Source organism: Leptinotarsa decemlineata, unplaced genomic scaffold, assembly GCF_025532065.1.
Source record: "Leptinotarsa decemlineata unplaced genomic scaffold, Ldec_3_MD MMD2_tig00026294_RagTag_RagTag, whole genome shotgun sequence".
NCBI lineage: Eukaryota > Metazoa > Arthropoda > Insecta > Coleoptera > Chrysomelidae > Leptinotarsa > Leptinotarsa decemlineata.
In genome coordinates, this window is record NW_027412674.1 from 848061 (window position 1) to 869538 (window position 21478).

Consider the following 21478-nt stretch of genomic DNA (forward strand, 5'->3'; position numbering starts at 1 on the left):
CATTGCGTGTCACATTACCACAATGTGGTAATTTTGCATTATTGTATTTGGGCCGACTGTAGTTTATGCGTGCTCAGAAAGTTGGAACCCAAAAGGGTAATTTGAATGTATCAAATATGAAGAAGAATGGATATTATTTGATATTCGAAGTTTCGCTAATTACATCTCTTGAAATATTAAGTGTATAAAACAACCTGAGAAGAACAGTGATGAAGTAAATTTGGTCATGAGAAAGTATTATAAATCATGTCGAATAAGCAATCACATGAGGATTTTAATTTCATTTTCAAAAGAGGATTGTATTTTAAAGAGAAAAATATAGGTTTTTGAGCCTTTATGATTCATAGTCAACAAGTCAGGAAGTATATGTTACTTTACTAATAAACTGAATATTCTCCACTTGAGCCTTATGTTCATTATACTACAAGCGACTCATTAACAGTGGTTTGTGTAATAACATCCAGGTAATACTTATTCGGTAAATTCAAATCTCACTAGTTTCACTTTCACACAGTCAAGTAATCCTTAAAGTAAACAATTTCACTATTAATGGAATAATGAGATGGGAGGTAAATGATCTCCACACTTTGGAAATCCATGAGGTACTGGTGGCAAATCTGATTGGGTCCCTACGTGGACTATGAGGTTCATTCCTATGGCAATGTGGAACAGAAAGTGGCAATGGAATAGCCAGTAACCTGAAAAAGTAATGAGAAAATGAAGAAAACTTTTGTGAACTTTTGGAAAATGAATGAATTTTTGTCCATGATGGTTAGTATTATATAAACTCAATTCAAAATATACTTTATTGCCCGAAGAATAAATTATCATTGACAGAAAATATGAATAACATATAAATGAAATCACAAAAGTGAAGTCACAAAAATTAAGAAATAACATGAATTGGAGAGGGACATGTGAACAACAATAACCTTATATAAACATTCAGGATATAAGATAGTGGTCAATAAAAGGAAATAAATCAATTTAAATTAAATCGAATGAAAACAAATCAAATCAATAAAATACCGTAGATATTATAGTTAGTCATACCCAATTAAAATTATCATCGTAGAATTTTGCTAAGGTCTCACAGGAAGCAAGTCTTTTAACTCTTTCTTGAGAGCGCTAAGGTCGTTTTGGGACCGTTGTAAATGATGCAAACTTTAACTAGGGTCGAAGAAGGCAGCGGTAATTTGAAGCTGAATCTTTGCCTGGTTTGTTACATTCGCTCGTCCAAGTTATCAAACAAGTTCCTATTTTCAAAGAGGCAAATCGTTTCATATATAAATAAGGAGACTAGGTTAGGTTAGGTCAAAAGTGATTGGGTCTATTCGACCCTCCACCGCAACCCGCAAGGGTTTATTGTGGCTCACACCTATTCACACTCGACCAAATAAACCCTGCTTCTTAACGAAGCCGATTAGTTTGTATGGTGAGTGGTCTTTCAGGTCAGATGGTAAGAGCGAAGAACCTGATTCGGTCTCCAGCGGAGCAGGCACAAAGTATATGCTCTACTGTTTCATTATTTTCCAAACAGAGGCGACGCACACTGTCTTCCGACAGTTCAAGTCTCTGCATATGATGATTCAAATGACATTGACCTGTAAGAAGGCCTGTTAGACATCGTAGTTCATCCCTACTGTAGTCCAAAATCTGTTTGGAATCAAGCTTCGAAGGAGTGGAGAGGATTGGAGTGAGCCATTTCTTGAAGATAATGCCAGAAGTCCATAAATCTTCTTGCCATCCAGGTGTTCAAAGTTTGTTTGTCAAAGCCTAAAGCGATGCCAATGACAGGTTCTGGTCCGATGAAGCTGCTTGCAGCACCCTCCTTTGCAAGGGAGTCAGCAGCTTCCTTGCCTTCCAGGCCAGTATGGCCAGGAATCCAGACCAGAGACAATCTATTAAGTCTTCCTATCGAGGAGAGTCGTTTTTGACAATTTGCTACCAATTTAGACGTTGCTCGGTAGGAGCCAAGAGCTACCAACGCCGCTTGAGGTTGGAATTATCCAATCTCTTCGCACACAATTCAATAGCGTAAATGTTCGCTTGAAATACAGTCGCATACGTTCCTAGACAGGTAGATATCTGTATCCTGGGTCTGCGACTAAAAACACTTGCACCAGAACCGAAAGGTGTTTTTGATTCATCTGTGAACCAACAACTATCTTAAGGAGACTACAGTTAGGATTCTGTTAGAGGCGAAAAGAGGCCGACAGAGTCCCTACGCTTGGCTTCACAAATGCATCGTATTGCACGTTTTTGTATCGGTAATACTGATTGAAGGCATGTGGTAGAACACACGTAGTCACTCATCAATAATTATTTCACCAATAACTCATACTCACTCTCTAGACAAAAAAAACAGAGGGGCCGGTATTTAATCTGTACCAGGTGTTAAAAGGGCCAACTTCTAATTCACCCCGATAAGTTACTGCTGAATAGAATCACAACTATGATTTGTTCAGTTCGCGGTAGGTGAAAACTTTCGAAAAGGTTCATGAAAAACATGTTTTGCTTTACAAATTATGACATTTGTGTTCAACATTTCTCTCTCCTTCTATTGTTGCGTGACTCATTATGCTCTCTTTCTCAGTTCTCTCTCAAGTTTTCATTTTCCCGATCTTCCGCAACTGTGTATTTCTGTTCACTTACAGCACATTGTCTATTTTATGTGAAATTATTTTTGATAATAATAATAATAATAATATTAATATGTTTATTATCGCATACACTGATATACATTACATAGAGTGCTATCGAAAATAAACAAGATAATCACAGAAGCCATAGAAATCTATAGCTTGTTCGTGATAAGGATACATTGTGATTAAATGTACAAATACTTGATCTAACATTGAAAGATAATGAATGATGAATTAATCAATAACCTTATTAACAGAGAGACAGTAGTTTCAGACAGAATACATAGTTATTTTCGTCTGTTCAACAAATGCTTAAGTTAAATTGCTGTTTGAAATAGTTTGATTAATAAAATCAGAAAAGAAAGCTCTTTCGGTATTCAGAATGAATTTCTTCACTTCTCTCTTAAACATGTGAGAACTGCTGATATTTTTGATTTTTTCTGGTAATATTTGGTATGAGCCAGTAAAAAAGATGTCGAATATCACATACATTCGCTTCTTTAAATAAGGCAGCAGTTGGATGAGTTTTTTCCTATTAAATATAATCTTCAGTATCCATTTTTGAATGACATTTAGATTCCTAAGATAACAATCATTCACTCCTCCCCAACCTATTATACCATAGAATAGTTGGGATTGGACAAGTGCGAAGTACAACGTTTTCAAACGTTGAATGTATAAAAGACAGCCGTATCGTCAGCAAAGCTCAAAGTTTTACCTTTCATTGGTATCTGCAATAGTTCATTCAAATATATTGTAAACAGGATTGGTCCTAGAACCGTTCCTTGCGGAACACCATAAGTAACAATTTTGGGATAACTCATAATTTCATCGATACTAACTCTCTGTTCTCGGTCACATAGATAGCTTTCGAAAATGTCGTAAGCTTTCCCACGTATTCCGCAGTTCTCTAATTTTCTCAGGAGTTTTGTATGACTGACGGTATCAAAAGCTTTGGATAAATCAACGAAAATGCACATTGCTGGAATTTTTTTGTCAAGAGCTTCGTAAATACAAGTAGTTAGATTTTGTATTGCATCTTCCGTTGATCTTCCCTCCCTGAATCCGTATTGCTGATCAGTTATCAATTTGAATTTCCTAGTAAAATTCACTAATCTTATTTTTAGAATTTTCTCTATTACTTTGGCTATGTTTGAGATCATTGATTCAGGTCTATAGTTACTCACCATTGTTTTGTCTCCACTTTCAAAAAGTGGTTTTATTATTCCAATTTTGAATATTTTGGGAAAGCAGCCTTTCTGTAAACATTTGTTGATTAGATGAGTTAATGGCGTTTTAATTTAATTGACAAACAATTTGAGCGTTTCTGAGCGAATTCCATCATGACCTGGAGGTTTCTTCTGTTTTAATTCCATAATAACTTTGTAAATAAACCTCCTCTTCATTAGTTTCTGATAGATATATTGAATTCTGTGATCTGTTAATATCTGTTCAATGATATCTAAAGTGTATCAGTTGAATCAACAAATATTCGTACTGACAAATATACTGATTTAGAATATTTTTTTTTTATTGATTTATATGTCAATTATTATAGTAATCCAAAATAGTTTACTTTGATGATTGTTTTTAAAATCAATTTCTGAAAAAAATACCGCTATTTATACATTTATTATTTATTCTGTTCAAATCTGTTTGAAAAATCTGTTTTTTCGTTAACCAGCTGTCACTCCCTACGAACGACAACTCTCGAAAGTCGAAACTTGACTAACGAGGTATTACTTTATAACGTGTGATTCCTAACGCAGGTTGGACCATAGCAGATGAAAATCGATAGTCCGGCCTGCGGCTTGAACTACCGATTCACACAGTGGTCGATTGCGTGAGTGGAGCAAAGCACCCACGTCAACCCGACCGACTACCGCCCTATTTTATTATATTTTAATTTTAGCTTTTTCACATACACGTTACTGTTTGCGAGAGCGTAGGGACCTTTATTCTTCTTGATAATCCCAAGATTTACTTTTTTTTGGAGAACACTGTAATCTAATCGGTTGATTGTTTTGAAGAAAATTTGAACTAGAGGTATTGCTACAAATTTACATAGTGACCATTTACTGCATCACGCTTTAAAATACATATTCATAACATATTTCAAGAATGTTTTCAGATTAAAAAAGTACAAAAGAATGCCTTTCTTTTTTCGAAACGATACACATATGCCCTTTTCATACTCATAAGAGAAGATATCTACATTGAATTTTCAATTTGTCTTTTCCCAGGGGGAATTTACCAATGAGACTTCCGATAGTTTGTGATGATTTCAATGCGAATTTACAACTTTTTCATCTATATTATGTGAAATGATAATAAATACTTTCGAAAAGTCATTATTTTGTGACAGATGGGTTTTCGACAATGTTATATACGATGAAGAATTGAAAATTATTGTGTTGAAAACCATAATAATTTTGAAGATGAAAGTACGACTATATCAATACTCGTTCGTTTATACAGGGCAAAAAATCAAGGGGTTATTCTAAGGATATTGTGTCCTTCGATGATTTTTGATAGGGCGCTTTGTTTCGAAGATAGGGGGCGACAAAGAATTTTGGTAATATTAACATAGCCGAAATACAAGTATAGCTGAACCTAGCAAGTAATAAATAATTTAACAATTCCGTTGGTACCCATCAACAACATTCCGATTACTACAAACGGCTGCAGACATTCAATTTGCTGGGGATAACGCAAAGATTTCGGCAGTCGATGAGGAGGGGGTAGTCATTTTCAATAGTTCTTCTAGATCAAGAAATATTATATGTAATTTTTGGTAATAAATTGTTATTGTCGAAATTCTTTTTTGCTCCGTATCTTCGAAACGAAGCGCCCTATCAAAAATCATCATGGGGACAAAATATCCTTAGAATAGTCCATGGAATAGTCCCTTGAATTTTTGCCGCATGTTTGAAAAACACCCAGTATATTCTATGAAAAAAATTTTTGAGAACGGGTCAATGTTTCTTGCTATTTTTTGAGTATTCAATCTTATAAAATTTCAAAAATAAACAACGCTACCATCTAAATGTGGTAGCCATCTAAAGGTTGCAAAGCCAAACTTCGACATCAACTGCAGAACGGAATTCATCCTCTGACTTCTAGTGCAATGCTAAATCACCAGAGAATCTGCTAAAGTGTTATGAAAGGCAACCTAAGAAGTACACTCCGAATATTTACTGCGTAGTATAAAATACTGAAGAGTACAAGTAGTCAGTAACTTGTATTCAAAAATTGTATCTACAAATTGAAATTTCCACGGAAAAAAGTTCGAATTTTTACACTATTTACTCATATAGTAAACGTTTCGGAAATTAATACCTATTGTTTTTACGTAGTACGGGGTGAATTCTTAAGATTCCCTTCATTACTATTCGACAGATTTTCTGTTTATTAAGCTTTGTTTATTTTTCAGACTGTGGAAACAGTATGAAATATTTTTTGTATCAAGATGGAGAAGTATAAATTTCAAAACCTCTTGTTTAATAACGTTTTCCAGTATTCAGTGAAATATGGTCGATATTAAATCACATCTGGAAGCACTATTGATATTGAATATAGTGAAAAATATCGATCTGTTTTTTTTATTGGCAAATTATTTTTGGTTAAAGTTTAATACATTTATAACGAACAATACAAAGAACTTGCTTCCCTTATCATCTACCCTGAATTCTATGAACGTTATATTTGTAATATGAAAAAAATAAACAATTCATTCGACAAGAAATATTGAGTCGAATTGAGTCAAATTAAGTTAATATAAAATAAAACAAAAACAATTATTGGGTGTGGAGGTAGAGCCAGTCTATCAGCCAATCAATTGTTAGTCAATTTAAGAAAAGAATATGATTATCGTATTAAAAAACCACTTTATTGTGAGATTTTCACTAAAAATTTTTACAAAAACGCGTGTCTTTACCTACTAACTATATTTTACATATTCAATGCTCAATATAACATTTTTTCACAATTTGGAGCACCTACATTTCAAGTACCTGGTTTTTACCCAAGTTTGTAATGAATTAAATTACCTGACCTTATGTCCCAGTTTCGACATTTGAAAAAATATTTAGTAACGGGGAGTTATTCAATTCTAATTGATCATTAAGTAAATTACCCGAATTCCTGAATCTACTGATTTTTAAACATTCTAGAAGATTGACTTTCAAACTTTTCTCTTCGAAATGTAACACATCGTATTCTTGACTGAACGCATGTCCTTCAGCTAAAAGGTAGTTTGCAAATGTGGAATTGGTCTTTCTGTTTAAAAAACTACTTCTGTGCTCTTTAATTATTTGTGAAAATGGTGTCCCTGTTTGGCCAATATGATTATATCAGCATATTCCAAAAGCTGAAGCCAAAAAAACTCGAAACTCCTTGGCAAATCGAAGCAGACAGGGACATATCTAAACATTTGGTTAAGATCTTTACTAGACAGTTCAAAACGTCCATTTCGAAAATAATTATCAGTGGACCTTCAGCACTTTCGAAGTAATAGAACATAAATAAACTTATCAACACGAGTTTATTCCATGATTAAGCCGTTTACTTCATATTGATGAAAAAGTATAAAGACAAACATTTTTTTTGAACTTGAGAAGTGTTGTACACGAAAATTTTTTCATAAATCAAATAGGGATAGGTTACTTCAAATAACAAGAGCACATAAACATTTTTTGAATCTCGGGCGGTACCGGCCTGACAGCCCCCCTCGGTGTATCTTTTTTTTAAGGACAAAACACCAGCACTACAGGAAAATCCATATGGCGCTCTCAGAGCGGTGCCTGTGCGAAAGTAGCGATTCAGATAGGATTGAATGCATATGAAAAAACATTCTTAGGAAGTTTATTCCACAGAAACCTTTATCTAATGTCTCTTCATTATCAAATCCTGGGCATAATTTCTATTGGACTAACCTGATCAATCAAGACTAATGTGGAAGAAAGCCGCGTTGAACTGATTGGAATCAGGGTTCATTTATTGAAGAATGAATTGCTCAAAATCAAGACAGAAAAGTTTTGAAATATGTAGAGGAACTGACCTCCAACAAACTTTACGTTTCATGTGTGGAATTGTGGAATTGGCCGTGGTGGTAGTGCGCCCGACTCATGATCGGAAAACCGTAGGTTCGATTCCTGCCTCGACCAGATATTTCTCTCGAGAGAATTTATCTGGTTGAAGCTAGGATGATTCTGCAACCGTGTTAGGAATCACACGTTAGAAGGTAAGACCTCGTTAGTCCTTAGCTCGTACAAGTTTCTCAACTTCTGAGAGGTTTCGTTCGTATGGGGGCGACAGCTGATTAACGGAAAAACAGATTTTAAAACAGAATGTTACAGTTCTCCCCAAGCAGTACTGTGCCTTAATCACTACTTTCCCGTTTCCCACTGGAGAGTGTATGCATTCTTGCAATGCATCAGGAATATTTGATCATATCAGCCAAATTGCACTCGGTGCATTGATGATCCCAAGAGTTCCACTGAAACGTCTGGGGGTGCCGTGAAGAACTGAAGGAACTGATTGATCGAAATAAATTAACTCTACACTCGGTGATAGCTCACTCAGAAATCAGAATCAACAAAAAATCTAATGAGTTTGCTAGATATGGATCAATATCTCCATATACAAGCCCTGAATCAGCTGTGATGATATGAAATGGTGTGAAATTATTTGATTCGGAACCATTTCAGGACATATCTGGTAACGAGTTGATTATAAACATAAATAGAACTGCAAAAATATATCTGAAAAGGCACACACAAAAACCTTTATGAAGGGACCGTCTGAAGAACTGCTTCAACAGTATAGAGGTGAGGCATGTCTCTGGCTGTCAGCAATGTACGAAAGAAACAGTGACAGTTGCCATATATTATGTAAATTGAGGCTTTGAACCTCAGCAAGCAACTTATGGACACACGCCAAATTATGTCCAAGATGATATAATGAATATCAAACAAAAGCTGTATATATAAACTCTCACAGGGAACAAGATCATTGTGATGGATATGTTTACTGCGCAACCTCTGCTGTAGGCAACCAGTGATGCAATTGAACCAAGGTTTGTGTTTAATAAACCCTACAAAGTACAAATAAAACAGAACACAGAGTCAGATGCTACAAATGCAATACACATATATACAGACGGCTCAAAAACCAAAGAAGGCTCAGGATGTGAAGTGTACTCCAGATCACTAAGCCTAAGGATTAAGTGGATAATGGGAAACATACCAGCGTGGTCCAAACAGAACTGGCTGGTATCTCAATCGCCACAAAAGAAATAACCAGGAAAATAATTTCTGGTAAAAACATAACAATCTGCACTGATAGCAGACAAGCCCTATTAGCCTTGAACAGACAACGTGTTACCTCGGGGCTAGTACTAGAGTACCACCAAGATTTAGCCAAAGCCTCGGTAGATAATAACACTATCCTGAGGTGGGTTGAAGGGCATGACAGGAGTGAAGGTAATCGCATTGTCGACGCTTCAGCCAAGGAAGCGGCTGGACTAAGAATTTTAGGATCCAGTGGCAACTATGGCCTGATGACTTCGACAATTGCGAGACTAGTCAAGTGTTACACCCATGCTCAATCCCACAAGAGATGGGATGGAATCAAAGGATGCAATCTTGCCAGGATCACCCTGGGCTACCCTGGGAAGCTGGCGTCGAAGAAATATCTGGCGATGACCAAAAAAAAATACGCTTAACAGTAGGATTTCTGACTAGCCACTGTCAACTTAGGAAACACCTCCATAACATGGGGCTAGTGGACACACCTCTATGGAGGATATGTGAACAGGAAGATGAAACTGTCAGGCATGTCCTATGCGAGTGTCCGAAGTTATCGTCAATAAGAGAGTGTGTGTTCGGCGAGTCTTGGCCTACACCTGCCGATTTAAAGGAGATGTCTCCCAGTGACCTGTCCACCTTCTTGAAAAGGACAGGATGGACGATGAGCTAGAAGAACAAGTCCAATGGGTCATATGTGGCCTAAGTTCTGTGGGCCTACACACATCCACCCTACAGATATAGATACAGATATCTGAAAAGGCACACACGAACACCTTTATGAAAGAACTGTCTAAAGAACTGATCCAACAGGGTAGAGGTGGGCTGTGAATGGGCTACTCGCTGATATCTGAAGCATCTCTCTCGCTGTCAGCAATGTATAAAAGGAACAGTGACTGTTCACCATATTGTATGTAGGTAAACGTGAGGCATTGAACCACACCAAGCAACTTATGGACACGCCAAATTATGTCCAAGATAATATAACGAATATCCAACAAAAGGCGTATATAAAATCCTACAGGGAACAAGATCATTGTGATGGGTGCCATGGAAAATATGGAAGGAAAAACATAATGAATCCATGACGTGGCATTTTTTTCGGTTGCTTTGAAGTCTCCGGCTCCGAAGCAATAAAAAAAGAATACCAATACCGATTTTTTCCTAAGAGTTTGGACACACCTATGTCCAAGAATTGTGATATGGATACAAATAAATTTGTGTGAATTTTGTTACTTACCTGGGTTATCCGCTCTAAACCTAAATATAACATATCCATTGTTTGGCACAGCAATTGTATCTTTGAGGGGCGGTAAGTTGAAATGCCTGTGTAGGAGGCCTCTCCTGTCCAAGTCAAGAGCATGTTTCAAGTTGATTTTTTTCACATTCTTATCTGGAGATCGTCCGATTCCGACAACGTTGAATACATATCCATGAAGATGGAAAGGATGGCTGAGATTTGGCGATTGAACTGTTGGACGATGAATATTAAAATACGATATTTTCAATATCAAATTGGAAAACTCTACTAGTGCCGATACATACCTTCATCTACTAGTACTACTTCAACGATGGCATTTAAAGGTATGTCGACCATATGGGTACACATACAATTTTGACCACAGTGTTCTGGCCTGTTGTCTCCATTACAGAATAGATCTTGGTCAAGGTCGTCTAATTGAGACAGTGGCGGGGCCGGAGGAGACTGAAAGGATATCTCGTCTATGAGACTTATAACGTGGTCACCACCAACAGCAGCTGGAAATTGAGGATATTGATGAACATAATGGAACTATTTGGTTGATCCATTAAATACCCTTCATTTTAGATATTAAAAAAAGCTATTTTGCTATGAAGCTACACTAATGAATGTTTTTCCGGTGGCTCTTCCTCTAGATATTTCAACAATATTTACTTAATGCGAAAGAAAAATTTCAGGTGGATTTACAATTATTGAAATTTGATATTTCTAATGAAAAATCAATTAGTCAGATACATTTTGATATTATATCAATCTCACTAAGATTTATACTGTATTTCTATTTTCTTCATTTTTATTGAAGATTCTGGTAGATATATGTTATCTGGTAGACATATGTTGTGAAAATTGAAAGATGATTTTGATTTGTCAAGTAATTGTGGAATTTGTAATTGAGTTTGAGTTCTGAAACTTTTTGTGGAGAAATTGCACTGAAGGCTTTTATTTGTAATTCAACAAATTTTTATAAGTGACCTATACATTTGCAAGTTTCATTAATGAAAGAAACGATTTTCATTTACTGATCTGCGGCCTATTGTGAACTATTTCTGAGATGTTTATTCGCTGGCCTTCTGTTGCACTGCTGACTATTTTCTGAATGGAGAGATCTCTATCCGCAGTTTCTTCAAATCAATGATTTCCTCTTACTGAAATGAATTTCTTAAGCTACTGATAAATGTATGACGTAGATGTGCATCGGCAGTGGAAGCACCATCAAGGTTTTTACATCTTTGAAAAATCTTGTCACACACTGTTTCTCACTCTGAATCATTTTTTAGAATGATGATTTTGTTTCACATTCATTCTTTGTGAAATGTTCTTTAACCAGGGTATAGTCAATTATTTGTAGGAGTTTGTTTTGAATTCATCTGATGGGGTCAAATAAAAATGTAGTCGATAATTTTTGCTTCCATTGAGTGGACCAACAACTTTTTTTGTCATTGATTTTTTCATCACAATATAGATTCATAGTTTATGTAACCCGAACTTCGATTGTTACACAAATACAAGCCTTTCCGTACAAACATAAAGTGTCGAATTAAGCGCTATAACGTATTCGTGAAGTACGATATGATTATTTTGCATATCTCGCAAATTATTTCCCAAGGACAACCAAGCAGAGTATGTAATTCCTATTTCCAACGATTGAAACATACGATTGTTACAAAACACCTTCCGGTTCTGGTGCAGGTGTTTTCAGTCGCAGACCCAGGACAGAGATATCAACCTGCATAGGAACCTATGCGACTGTATTTTAGGCGAAAATTTACACTATTGAATTGTTTAAAAAAATCTGTTTAAAATCTGTTTTTCCGTTAACCAGCTGTTGCACCCCTACGAACGACAACCCTCAGAAGTCGAAATTTGTGCGAGCTAAGGATTAACGAGGTCTTACTTTTTAATGTGTGATTCCTAACACATAATTGTGTGGCGAGAGATTGGAAGAATCCAACGTCATACAACAACACAACTTACACACAACGTCATCCTCGGACAGTTAAGCTGCGTTGGAAGTTCTTGGCTCCTACCGAGCAACGTCTAAATTGGTAGCAAATTGACAAAAACGACTCTCCTCGAAAGAAAAACTTAACAATTTGTCGCTGGTCTGGATTCCTGGCTTCCTGGAAAGCAATGAAGCTGCTGACTACCTTGCAAACGAGGGTGCTGCAAGCAGCTTTATCGGACCAGAACCTGTCATTGGTATCGCTTTAGGCTTTGCCAATCAAAGATTGAACACCTGGATGGCAAGAAGATTTATTCACCCTTCGAAGCTTAATACCAAACAGTAGTTGGATTACAGGCCTTCTTGCAGGTTACTGTATTTGAATTATCATATGCAGAGACTCAGAGTGTCGGAATACAGTGTGTGTCGCCTCTGTTCGGAAAATAATGAAACAGAAGAGCACATTCTTTGTGCTTGCCCCGTTGGGGACCGAATCAGGTTTATAAAGTTCCACAGAGCCGTAGTCTAACTATCTGACTTGAAAGACCACTCACCATCGTGTGTAAATAGGTGCGGGTTGCGGTGGGGGGCGAATAGACCCCCACCGCAACTCACTTTGAACCTAACTTGATTTACAGATAATACTATGACAGTTTTTGACTTCACGCATAGATTACTTAGTTTTCAATCACTACTTTTTGATTTGACATTTGCTGTATTTTACCAATCCATCCATTATCATCAACATGTGTAGAATTGAACCAATCTTGACAGTTTTCTTGTTTTGGTTTAATGTTACGGTGTGTGATCTACGAATTGAACATCTGCCTTTTTGCGTTAATGCTTGTGTTACGCTACGTCTTGCGATGTGTTAATTAATCGATCTATCTACAAATTGTTTCATTTGAAAAAAAATCCCAACTTTCAATAAATATCTTTCGAATGTCTTGCTCTTCTGAGACTGACTTTACTGGAATAACTTCTGTAGAGTTGTAGTTTGTGAATTTCATCCTTTGATCGAAGTATTGAACTGATTTCATGGGGATATTCTTTTCTTGTTTTAATCGGCGATTATTTTTTAATCAACCTTGAAATCAGTCAATTTTCTCCATGACGGCCAATTGATAAAATATATATACAACATTATTTCCGATTCAGACTGTAACACATATAGAAATATGAACTGAGTAACTTTCCCATCTTCAACAAAATGACAATATATTTTTCGTTTTTGAAAGTTTGTGAAATAGAGATGAAACACATTCCTTTTTTTCTCTGACTGCTCCTCTACTCTTTTCCAGATAGAAAACCACACGGGTACGTTATTACTTTTCAAAATGTTTTCAATGTGGTGGGAATATACCATTTTGAATTTTTTTTATCAATTCTGCGATCAATACGTATGGCATTTCATATTGTGTCAGCTTTCCACCAGCGGCGGCTCGTCAGAGGAGGCAAGGGAGGCTTAGCCTCCCCATAAAATTCGAGGCTGCTCATCGCAATAAATTAAAAGATATTGAGAAATAATTATGATTATTTTGTTCTAAAAATGAATACATAATATGTATTCATAAACACTATCACTCACTATGTAGTACGTACCACAGTGTATCCTGCATCAACAAACCTCTAACGCATCGCCCATGAACGAATAACGAATAAACCAACAACCCAAAATAATAAATGCCATACGTTGCAAGGGAGCCAAGCCTCCGACCGTTTTAAAAAACACAAGGTCCGCGAGACCGATCCAACCAGCGACATATGTGCCGATTTGTAATTTAAGTTGCAGAAATTATAGCGTTAGAGGAGGGACTAAAAAATATTTCGGTAAATCGTTTTAGTGTTTATTGATAATATTTGTTATTTGTGAAGTGTTTTCTTTCAGTTTCAAGGTGTTTTCAGGTTTTCACTTTTCGGTAAGTTTTTTTCCATTTTTTATTGATAAGTTGGACGAAATAAAAAAATCTGACGATATAGTCAATTGGTTGCTGACAAATAATTTTAAGTCTTTGTCTTATGATAATAAATTTCACATTATTAAAACACTGGAAAGGCCTCAACCAAATTTGATTTCAATTAAAACGTCAGATAATCGACAAAATCGAGGATTTAATATTAGTTGGTACGATAAATGCGATTGGTTAACCGGCTCCATTGAACGAGAAAAACTTTTGTGTTGGCCCTGTGTTTTATTTTCCGTACAAACCGAATACCAAACGTGGTCTAAAATAGGATACTCCGATTTGAAAAATTTACCTCGTTCTATAGTAAGACATTTTAAATCTAAGGAGCATATATTTTCGTCTTGTAAATTAAAATTGTTTGGCAAACAAAATATAGCAACAGCTATATCGTCTTGGTTAAGAACGAATGTTATGTTTACTCTCAGTTTCTTTTTTTTATTTCTTTTCCTACCTGTCCAAAATTACAAAATACACCTTTCAATTCACCTTTCAAAATGCGGGACCCTCGCAGACTATATTGAACTTGAATGACCGCCGATTAAAACTAGTTTGCGGGTGCCTTGTGAATTCACTTAAACAAACCAGATTCAACCTTCCTTCCAACCCCATCCTACCTTTCTTTTCCTGGCAAGACACGACTCTCACCTCCCCGTTGGTTCTTGCTGGACAATAGAATTTACTTTTAGACCTGTTTTTATAAGCATAATTAAGTACTTGTGCTTATAAAATATTTGTAGCAATTTTTAACAAAACTGTTATATTAAATAGAAGAGAAATAGTATATTATGCAACGATCATGTAATGATGGTTATTAAGACACGATCATTAACCGGGATACGAAACGAACCGAAAGCGAGTTTTGTATAGTATATGCGAGTGTATTAATAACCATTACATGAGAGTTGCATAGGTACGCTATTTTTTCTAAACCCGATAAATAATGAAAAACTATAAAAATTATTGAACACATTTACAGTAATTAACTCATATTTTAAAAAAAAAACACAAACGTAATGGTATTATCATGGATATATGAAAAGTATAAAGATTCTAATTATATTTATATTGAATATAACAACTGTAATTAATCTGATCTTTTAAAAATATTGATGGTATTCCTTCTATATCGCTGTTTTCAGACATTTTGATAATATAGGTAGGTAATATGAAAACTGATTTTGACAAAAAAGCAAAGTTACTTAGGTTAGAATCTAGGACAAACAAAGGAACAGGATTCTTGATTGAAAAATTATGGGTTTCTATTGGTTGATAAATCTGTATTGTTATGAAAAATCTGTATCATAATGGATATCATTATGAAAGGGATTATGGTCATATAAGTGTATTGTTAGAGTACGGGTGTAAAAAAAGTATTATTTATTGACTGAGAAGAGTTCATTTATATTAAATAACTCAAAGACAACCCTTTTTCCTTGTTTTTGTTTTTTAATGGTCAGTTTTATACGTATAATTTTAGGCAATACACAATTTTTGTTTGTATTTATGCAAATATTACGTATTTTGCTTTCAATAGGTGCGGTGCCCCAAAAAAATTTCGCGCCGCCGGCGGGCTTTTCTGTTTCTGTGTGTACCTATATAGTCTTTATGACTTTAGCCTCCCCTGTTCTCCAATGCACGAGCCGTCACTGCTTTCTACAGGGGTGATACCAGAATGGATTGAACTCTTGCGCCCCTGGCCGCAGATAGCATTCCTGGACGAATAACTCGTTTATATCTGTTTCACCCCTCTTGAAGGCGGGATCGAAATGGTATGTTTCTTTTCTAATACATCATGAAAAATTGCTCTTCATATATTGACATATGCCCGTTGTTTTCACTAAGGTTACACTAAGGGGCTACTTCTATATTTCGAATAGAATATAGTTGAAATATTGGTGTCATTGTGCACCAAGTCGAAATGAGTCACCTTTTGATTATTTCACCAACTCACGAGTATCTTTGGAAGTACTTCTTGAGAAAGGTGTATATGGTTGAAGTATATATATATATATATATATATATATATATATATATATATATATATATATATATATATATATATATATATATATATATATATATATATATATATATATATATATATATATATATATGTTTATAGGATGTCACCGATTCTCAGAAAACTTTAATATGAAACTTTAGGTTTTTACTACAATACTAGTAGATGTGTAATAGAAACTTTTGTCACCTGGTAAGTTATGTTAGGTTTTGATTTTTCCAAGAAATATGAAGCAAACTTGACCTGGTTTAGGTACCTACCGATTTTGATCTTGATTCCATCAAAATATGTTCACTAAATATATTTATATTGCAAGTGGTAGTTATTTCGCTCCAGATTGACCTGACGTATATCATTCGAACACAATTCTACTGTGTAGCATAAGGGCACCATTTCTCAAAAAAACGATCATCTATTCTCGGTACTTACCCAAAAATGGATTATATGTGTTAGGATGAAACAATTCTTCCGGCTTATAAAACAAAAATCGGAAAGGCAAGAATATTTTGACATCTGGTCTCTCTTGCAAAATAGCTTGGTCGACTTTGCGAGCATTTCTCAGCTGATTTACACAAATGGCATCCCTTCTAGGTTTGTGACAGATGGCATCCAGTGGATTCAATACCTGTTGATGTAGTTTTGGAGGTTATTTAGTGAGCTACCGAATGGAGCATACCTACCGTATATTGTAGCCGATCCCAAAAATGTACACTTATTTACAAATATTTTGCCCATTATTATGTGCATGTTCTAAAAATTAGTGGAATTAGCATTTACATAATAGTTCAATACTTTAAAAGGTGTGCGTGCTGAGGATAAAACAAATGTTTTTCAAGATCTGAAGCAAGGTTGAAAAAAAGTTGAATATTGAAAGGTTATGTTCTTTTTAGAATAAATTTATGTATCCAAGCTCATTTTTGAAAAAACGAAAGTCAAATTTTTTCAACCCTATGCGACTGTATACCAAGCGAAAACATATGCTATTGAATCGTGTACGTAGAGATTGGTAGAATACAACCTCATACACAAGTCAATAAAAATATTCTCGGACAGTCAAGCGTCATTGGAAGCTCTTATCTCCTACTGAGCAACGTCTAAATTGGTTGCAAATTGCCAAAAGCGACTCTCCTCAATAGAAAGATTTAACAAAGGAGGGTGCTGTAAGCAGCTTCATCGGACTGAAACCTGTAATTGACATCGCTTTAGGCTTTGCCAAACGAACATTGAACACCTGGATGGCAAAAAGAATTATGGATTTCTGTCAAAATTTTCCAGGATTGGCTCACTCCAAGGCGTTCATTCACCCTTCGAAGCTTGAACCCAAACAATTGTTGGACTACAGTAGAGATGAACTAAGATATCTAACAGGCCTTCTCACAGGTCACTGTCTTCTGAATCATCATATGCAGATACTTGAATTGTTGAAAGAAAATGTATGTCGCTTCTGTTTGGAAAATGATGAAATAGCCTAATCTAACCTGAGTATTGAGTGAGTTATAGTAACTTGTTTGTTGTGAGTAGCACGAAGAGTTTCACTAACAGCAAAAACAGCAGAAGATATATATATATATATATATATATATATATACATATATTGTAATTTACGCTATTTATAGATATTAAATAATCATTATAGAAAGTGATCTGGGTGATCATTAGATTTAAATTCAGTAGAACAGTAGCCGAAGAGATGGATGAAGATGAATTCTGCGAAACTAGTAGACCTGGTGATAGTGAATACAGCTCCTCTAATTGCAGTCTAATTGCATTACGACTTCGATGTAAATCGCTTTATCATTATTATGACATAACAATTGTTCATGCATGCCCAATTACATATGTCATAACCTCAATTGTCTTTGCGGTGCAAACCGTGACAATTGTCATAACCCAGCAAACGAAAAGTCGTCAATTTGTTTTTGATTCGTAATTTTTTTCCCTCAGCTTTTCAAAAGTTTTGATAGGAATTTTGCTACCCCGGCAAATCCAAAATAAGAAAAATCGTCCCAGCCGTTCTAGAGTTTTATAAATGGTATAACAAACACATTTTTGCGACTTTGTTTTATATATGAGATACCCAGAAAAGAGATAATTGACAAGGGATCTTTCGAAATTTGCATCGTCCTTTGGTGTGTAGAGTGTTTTCTCAAAAAATTCAGAAAATTTATGGCAGATATATGGGATGGAATTGGCCGATCCTTCATTATCACTGGGCAGTGTACAAAAACAGGTGTTTTGCTATAGTATAACAATTCTCAATTGAAGGTAACTCATATACAAATTGAACTGAGAGCTAACGGCAACCATGTCAAATGTTAGAACTAAATTCTTACCGGATTCATTTTTATTGTCTATGCAAATAATTGAAAAGTAAGATGATTCCATAAAATTTGCCCCCCGTAACAAGATAGCTTCTGCATATCGATAGGATGTACGAGCGAATAGGTGAACCAGTTAGTTAAATACTTTGAAACATCGGTAAACTGATCAACACTTCGCAGGTCTATTATATTTGCGTCTTTAAAATGCCATAAATAGTCATTCGGTTTCTTCATTATCAAGCGTCCTTATCTGCACAGGCGTAGTGTGTTCTGTTTCTTGTGAAGGTGACTTTGTTTTGTATTTATTAAATATATTTTATTACATTTATTGAATAGACAGTTATATTTATTAACTTTAAAATATAAGAAAGAGTTGGCCGATACTTGTTTTTCAAAATACATTATCATAGATTTTCATCACATTCACACTTTATTGTGAGATAATTAGTTGACCTAGTCATTAAACTAAGGTATAAATGTTCGTTAAAGTCAGAATATTATTAGTCTATAGGTGGATAGTAATATTTCAAAAAGTATATATAAATCACAATGTATGTAGAATTCAGTTTGTCAGTGAACACGCTTGAAAAAGCTATTGTGCAGCAAAACACGTGTTGCGAGTTTGTTAGTCTGTTCTGGTGAAAATCTCACAATAAAGGGTTTTTCAAAATACATCAACTTGAAAATAGTTTTTGAGGTAAGTAAACAACTGACAAATAGCTGAATAATATGATTGAATTTTATTATTTTTATAGTATTAAGATGGATGCCGTAGCAGGTCCAAGTAATGTACAAAGAAAGCGAAAGTTTATGTCGTTAGAAGAAAAACAGATTGTCTTTAGAGTGTACGAAAATTAAAAAAATACACTCCGTATAGTGAAAGCTGTAGCCCAGTGTTCATTTTTAACGGGAATATCCGTGTCGACAATTGAACGCATTGTACGTGAAAAAAAGGTGACTGGGATTGTGCAAGCTCCAAAAGTACATTGTCGTGGTAGAAAAAAAAAATTGAATTGGATGAGTACCAGAAAAATTTTGTACGCTATACCATTCATTCCTTCTTTTTTGAGAATAAAGCACCAACCCTCGAATCTATTAGGACAAAGGTAATGGATAATGATCTAATTCCAAAAATGAGCAAAGAGAAGTTGAGGAAAATAATAAAAGAAGATTTAAAATTTATATATGCCCAACGATCCCGTAAATCTATCTCAAAAGAGAAGATAAGATATAGTCTCATGGCGACGAAGATATCTTCGGTGCACGAAGATATTTTCGTGCACAGATTTTTGTTCCGGAATGATCTCAATAAAAAAGACCTGTTGATTCAAATTTAATTAATTACCATTACATTGGCACGGGAAAAGCCTTTCACTGAAAAAACTGTACTAACATATTTGGTTTCAAAATTGAAACCCTCAAATTTCCAGTTCAGTGAACTTACAATACAAAATCAAGTCTTCTAGACTTTTTATGGGCGAATTCTCTCATAACATCAGCAATTGGGATGATGACATCTTTCGAATTGCCATTAGGGCCAACCCGGTTAGCTTCTCTTGCCCAGAAGAATTCAGAAGGTAGATTTTTAGGCGCCTAAGTGTGGAAAATTAACTTTCCGGGGTGCACGTGGTTACTGGTAGAGTCAACAAGATGTTCAACAACATATAAATGTTGGGATACAATTGTCTGTTGCACTCTCCGATAGTCTAAATGGCGCAAAAAGTCCGGTCCGAAGGGCTTTACCTTGACACAACTTCCATCATTGAAATTCGCCTTGTGCCTCGTCTAGTTCCACCAGGTCCTCGTTCATCACTAGGTCCTTTCTTGGAAATGGCGTTTCCTTCTCGGAACAGACTGTTGGTATAAGAGTGTATACATAGCAGCAATCACTTTCTCGAGGTCAATGAATCTTATTTTGAGCTGGGAAGTTAAGTCTTCTAATAGGGGTATTGTTATAGTTATGCGGTTATACTGTTCGAGATTATTAGTATTTGGATTAGAGCGATGCTTCTGTACTAATTCATGTACAACCGTGGGAGCTTGATCTCTCCATTGATATCGGCAAATAAATCTTTTGCTCCTGTGAATGAATTTGAAAATTATTTATCAATATTAGACCGAATATCTTGAAAGTGCGATGTTACGTTCTCAATATGGTCTACAGCTTTTATTAAGTTACAAAGAGGTAATTGCAGGACTTTGCTTACTGTTAATGTAGTTGCAAGCACCTTAGCCAAAAAACAGAGTGATACCACGAATTCGCTGGCAAGAGCAGATCTTAGAAAACAAAAGTTTTGATTGAGGTCTCCATATCCGAGTCAGTGCTGAATTGTTCTAAAGTCCCAATAATAGATTTGAAAATTTATTCAAATCTCAACAAGCCGTTGTGATTTTCCACCCACCGCGTTTCACACATTGGTGTTAATTTCTGCCATGTTGCATCAGGAAAGTTGGCCCTTATGCGTGCCTGAAGTAAGCTTGTTCGCTTTGGAAATGCTCTCAAAAAATTTCCGATTGCTTTCACAGTTCCTATATAGGAGGTGCACTACACGAATGACAAAGGGTCAAGTTTAAAGAATGGGAGCTTCAATGAACAAACAGAGCTCGAGGATTGATCTCCGTAACATTGTTTAAACGCCATTAAAAGCACCTTTCATCACAGCTGCACCATCGTACCCCTGTCCCACCATATTGTTGCAGTCAATGTCAAGGTTTTTCAGGGACGCTATGAGCGTGTCAGCCGATGTTTGTGAAGTTGTATTATGTGCCAGTAACTGTTATAAGTGTTTGTAACGCTCAAACTATCAATCATTCTCTTTGGTAGAGCTTGTTAAATGTGGGAAGAGCTTTCAAATTTTGATATGGTTATAGGGAACGCGCATGTTGTGAGGATTCTCATCTCTCTTCCTAGATTTGACAAGCTATACCTATTTACTTTGTTCCTCCTTAGCAAACAGATCATCGCCATCTATATCAGCAATAGGTAGACGAAACAAAACTAGAATTATGTTGTTTGA

General features: G+C 35.6%; 1 protein-coding gene across 1 annotated transcript; it reads right to left on the bottom strand.

Annotated features, from left to right (window-relative positions):
• Nucleotides 1-319: 319 nt before the first annotated feature.
• LOC111510598 (uncharacterized) lies at nucleotides 320-16786 on the bottom strand (the record flags this gene model as incomplete). Its single annotated transcript, XM_074180491.1, has 4 exons — nucleotides 320-698; nucleotides 10191-10421; nucleotides 10496-10708; nucleotides 16570-16786. Coding segments are annotated over 4 exons (813 nt in total), but the record flags the coding sequence as incomplete, so codon positions are not given.
• Between the last annotated feature and the right edge of the window lie 4692 nt (nucleotides 16787-21478).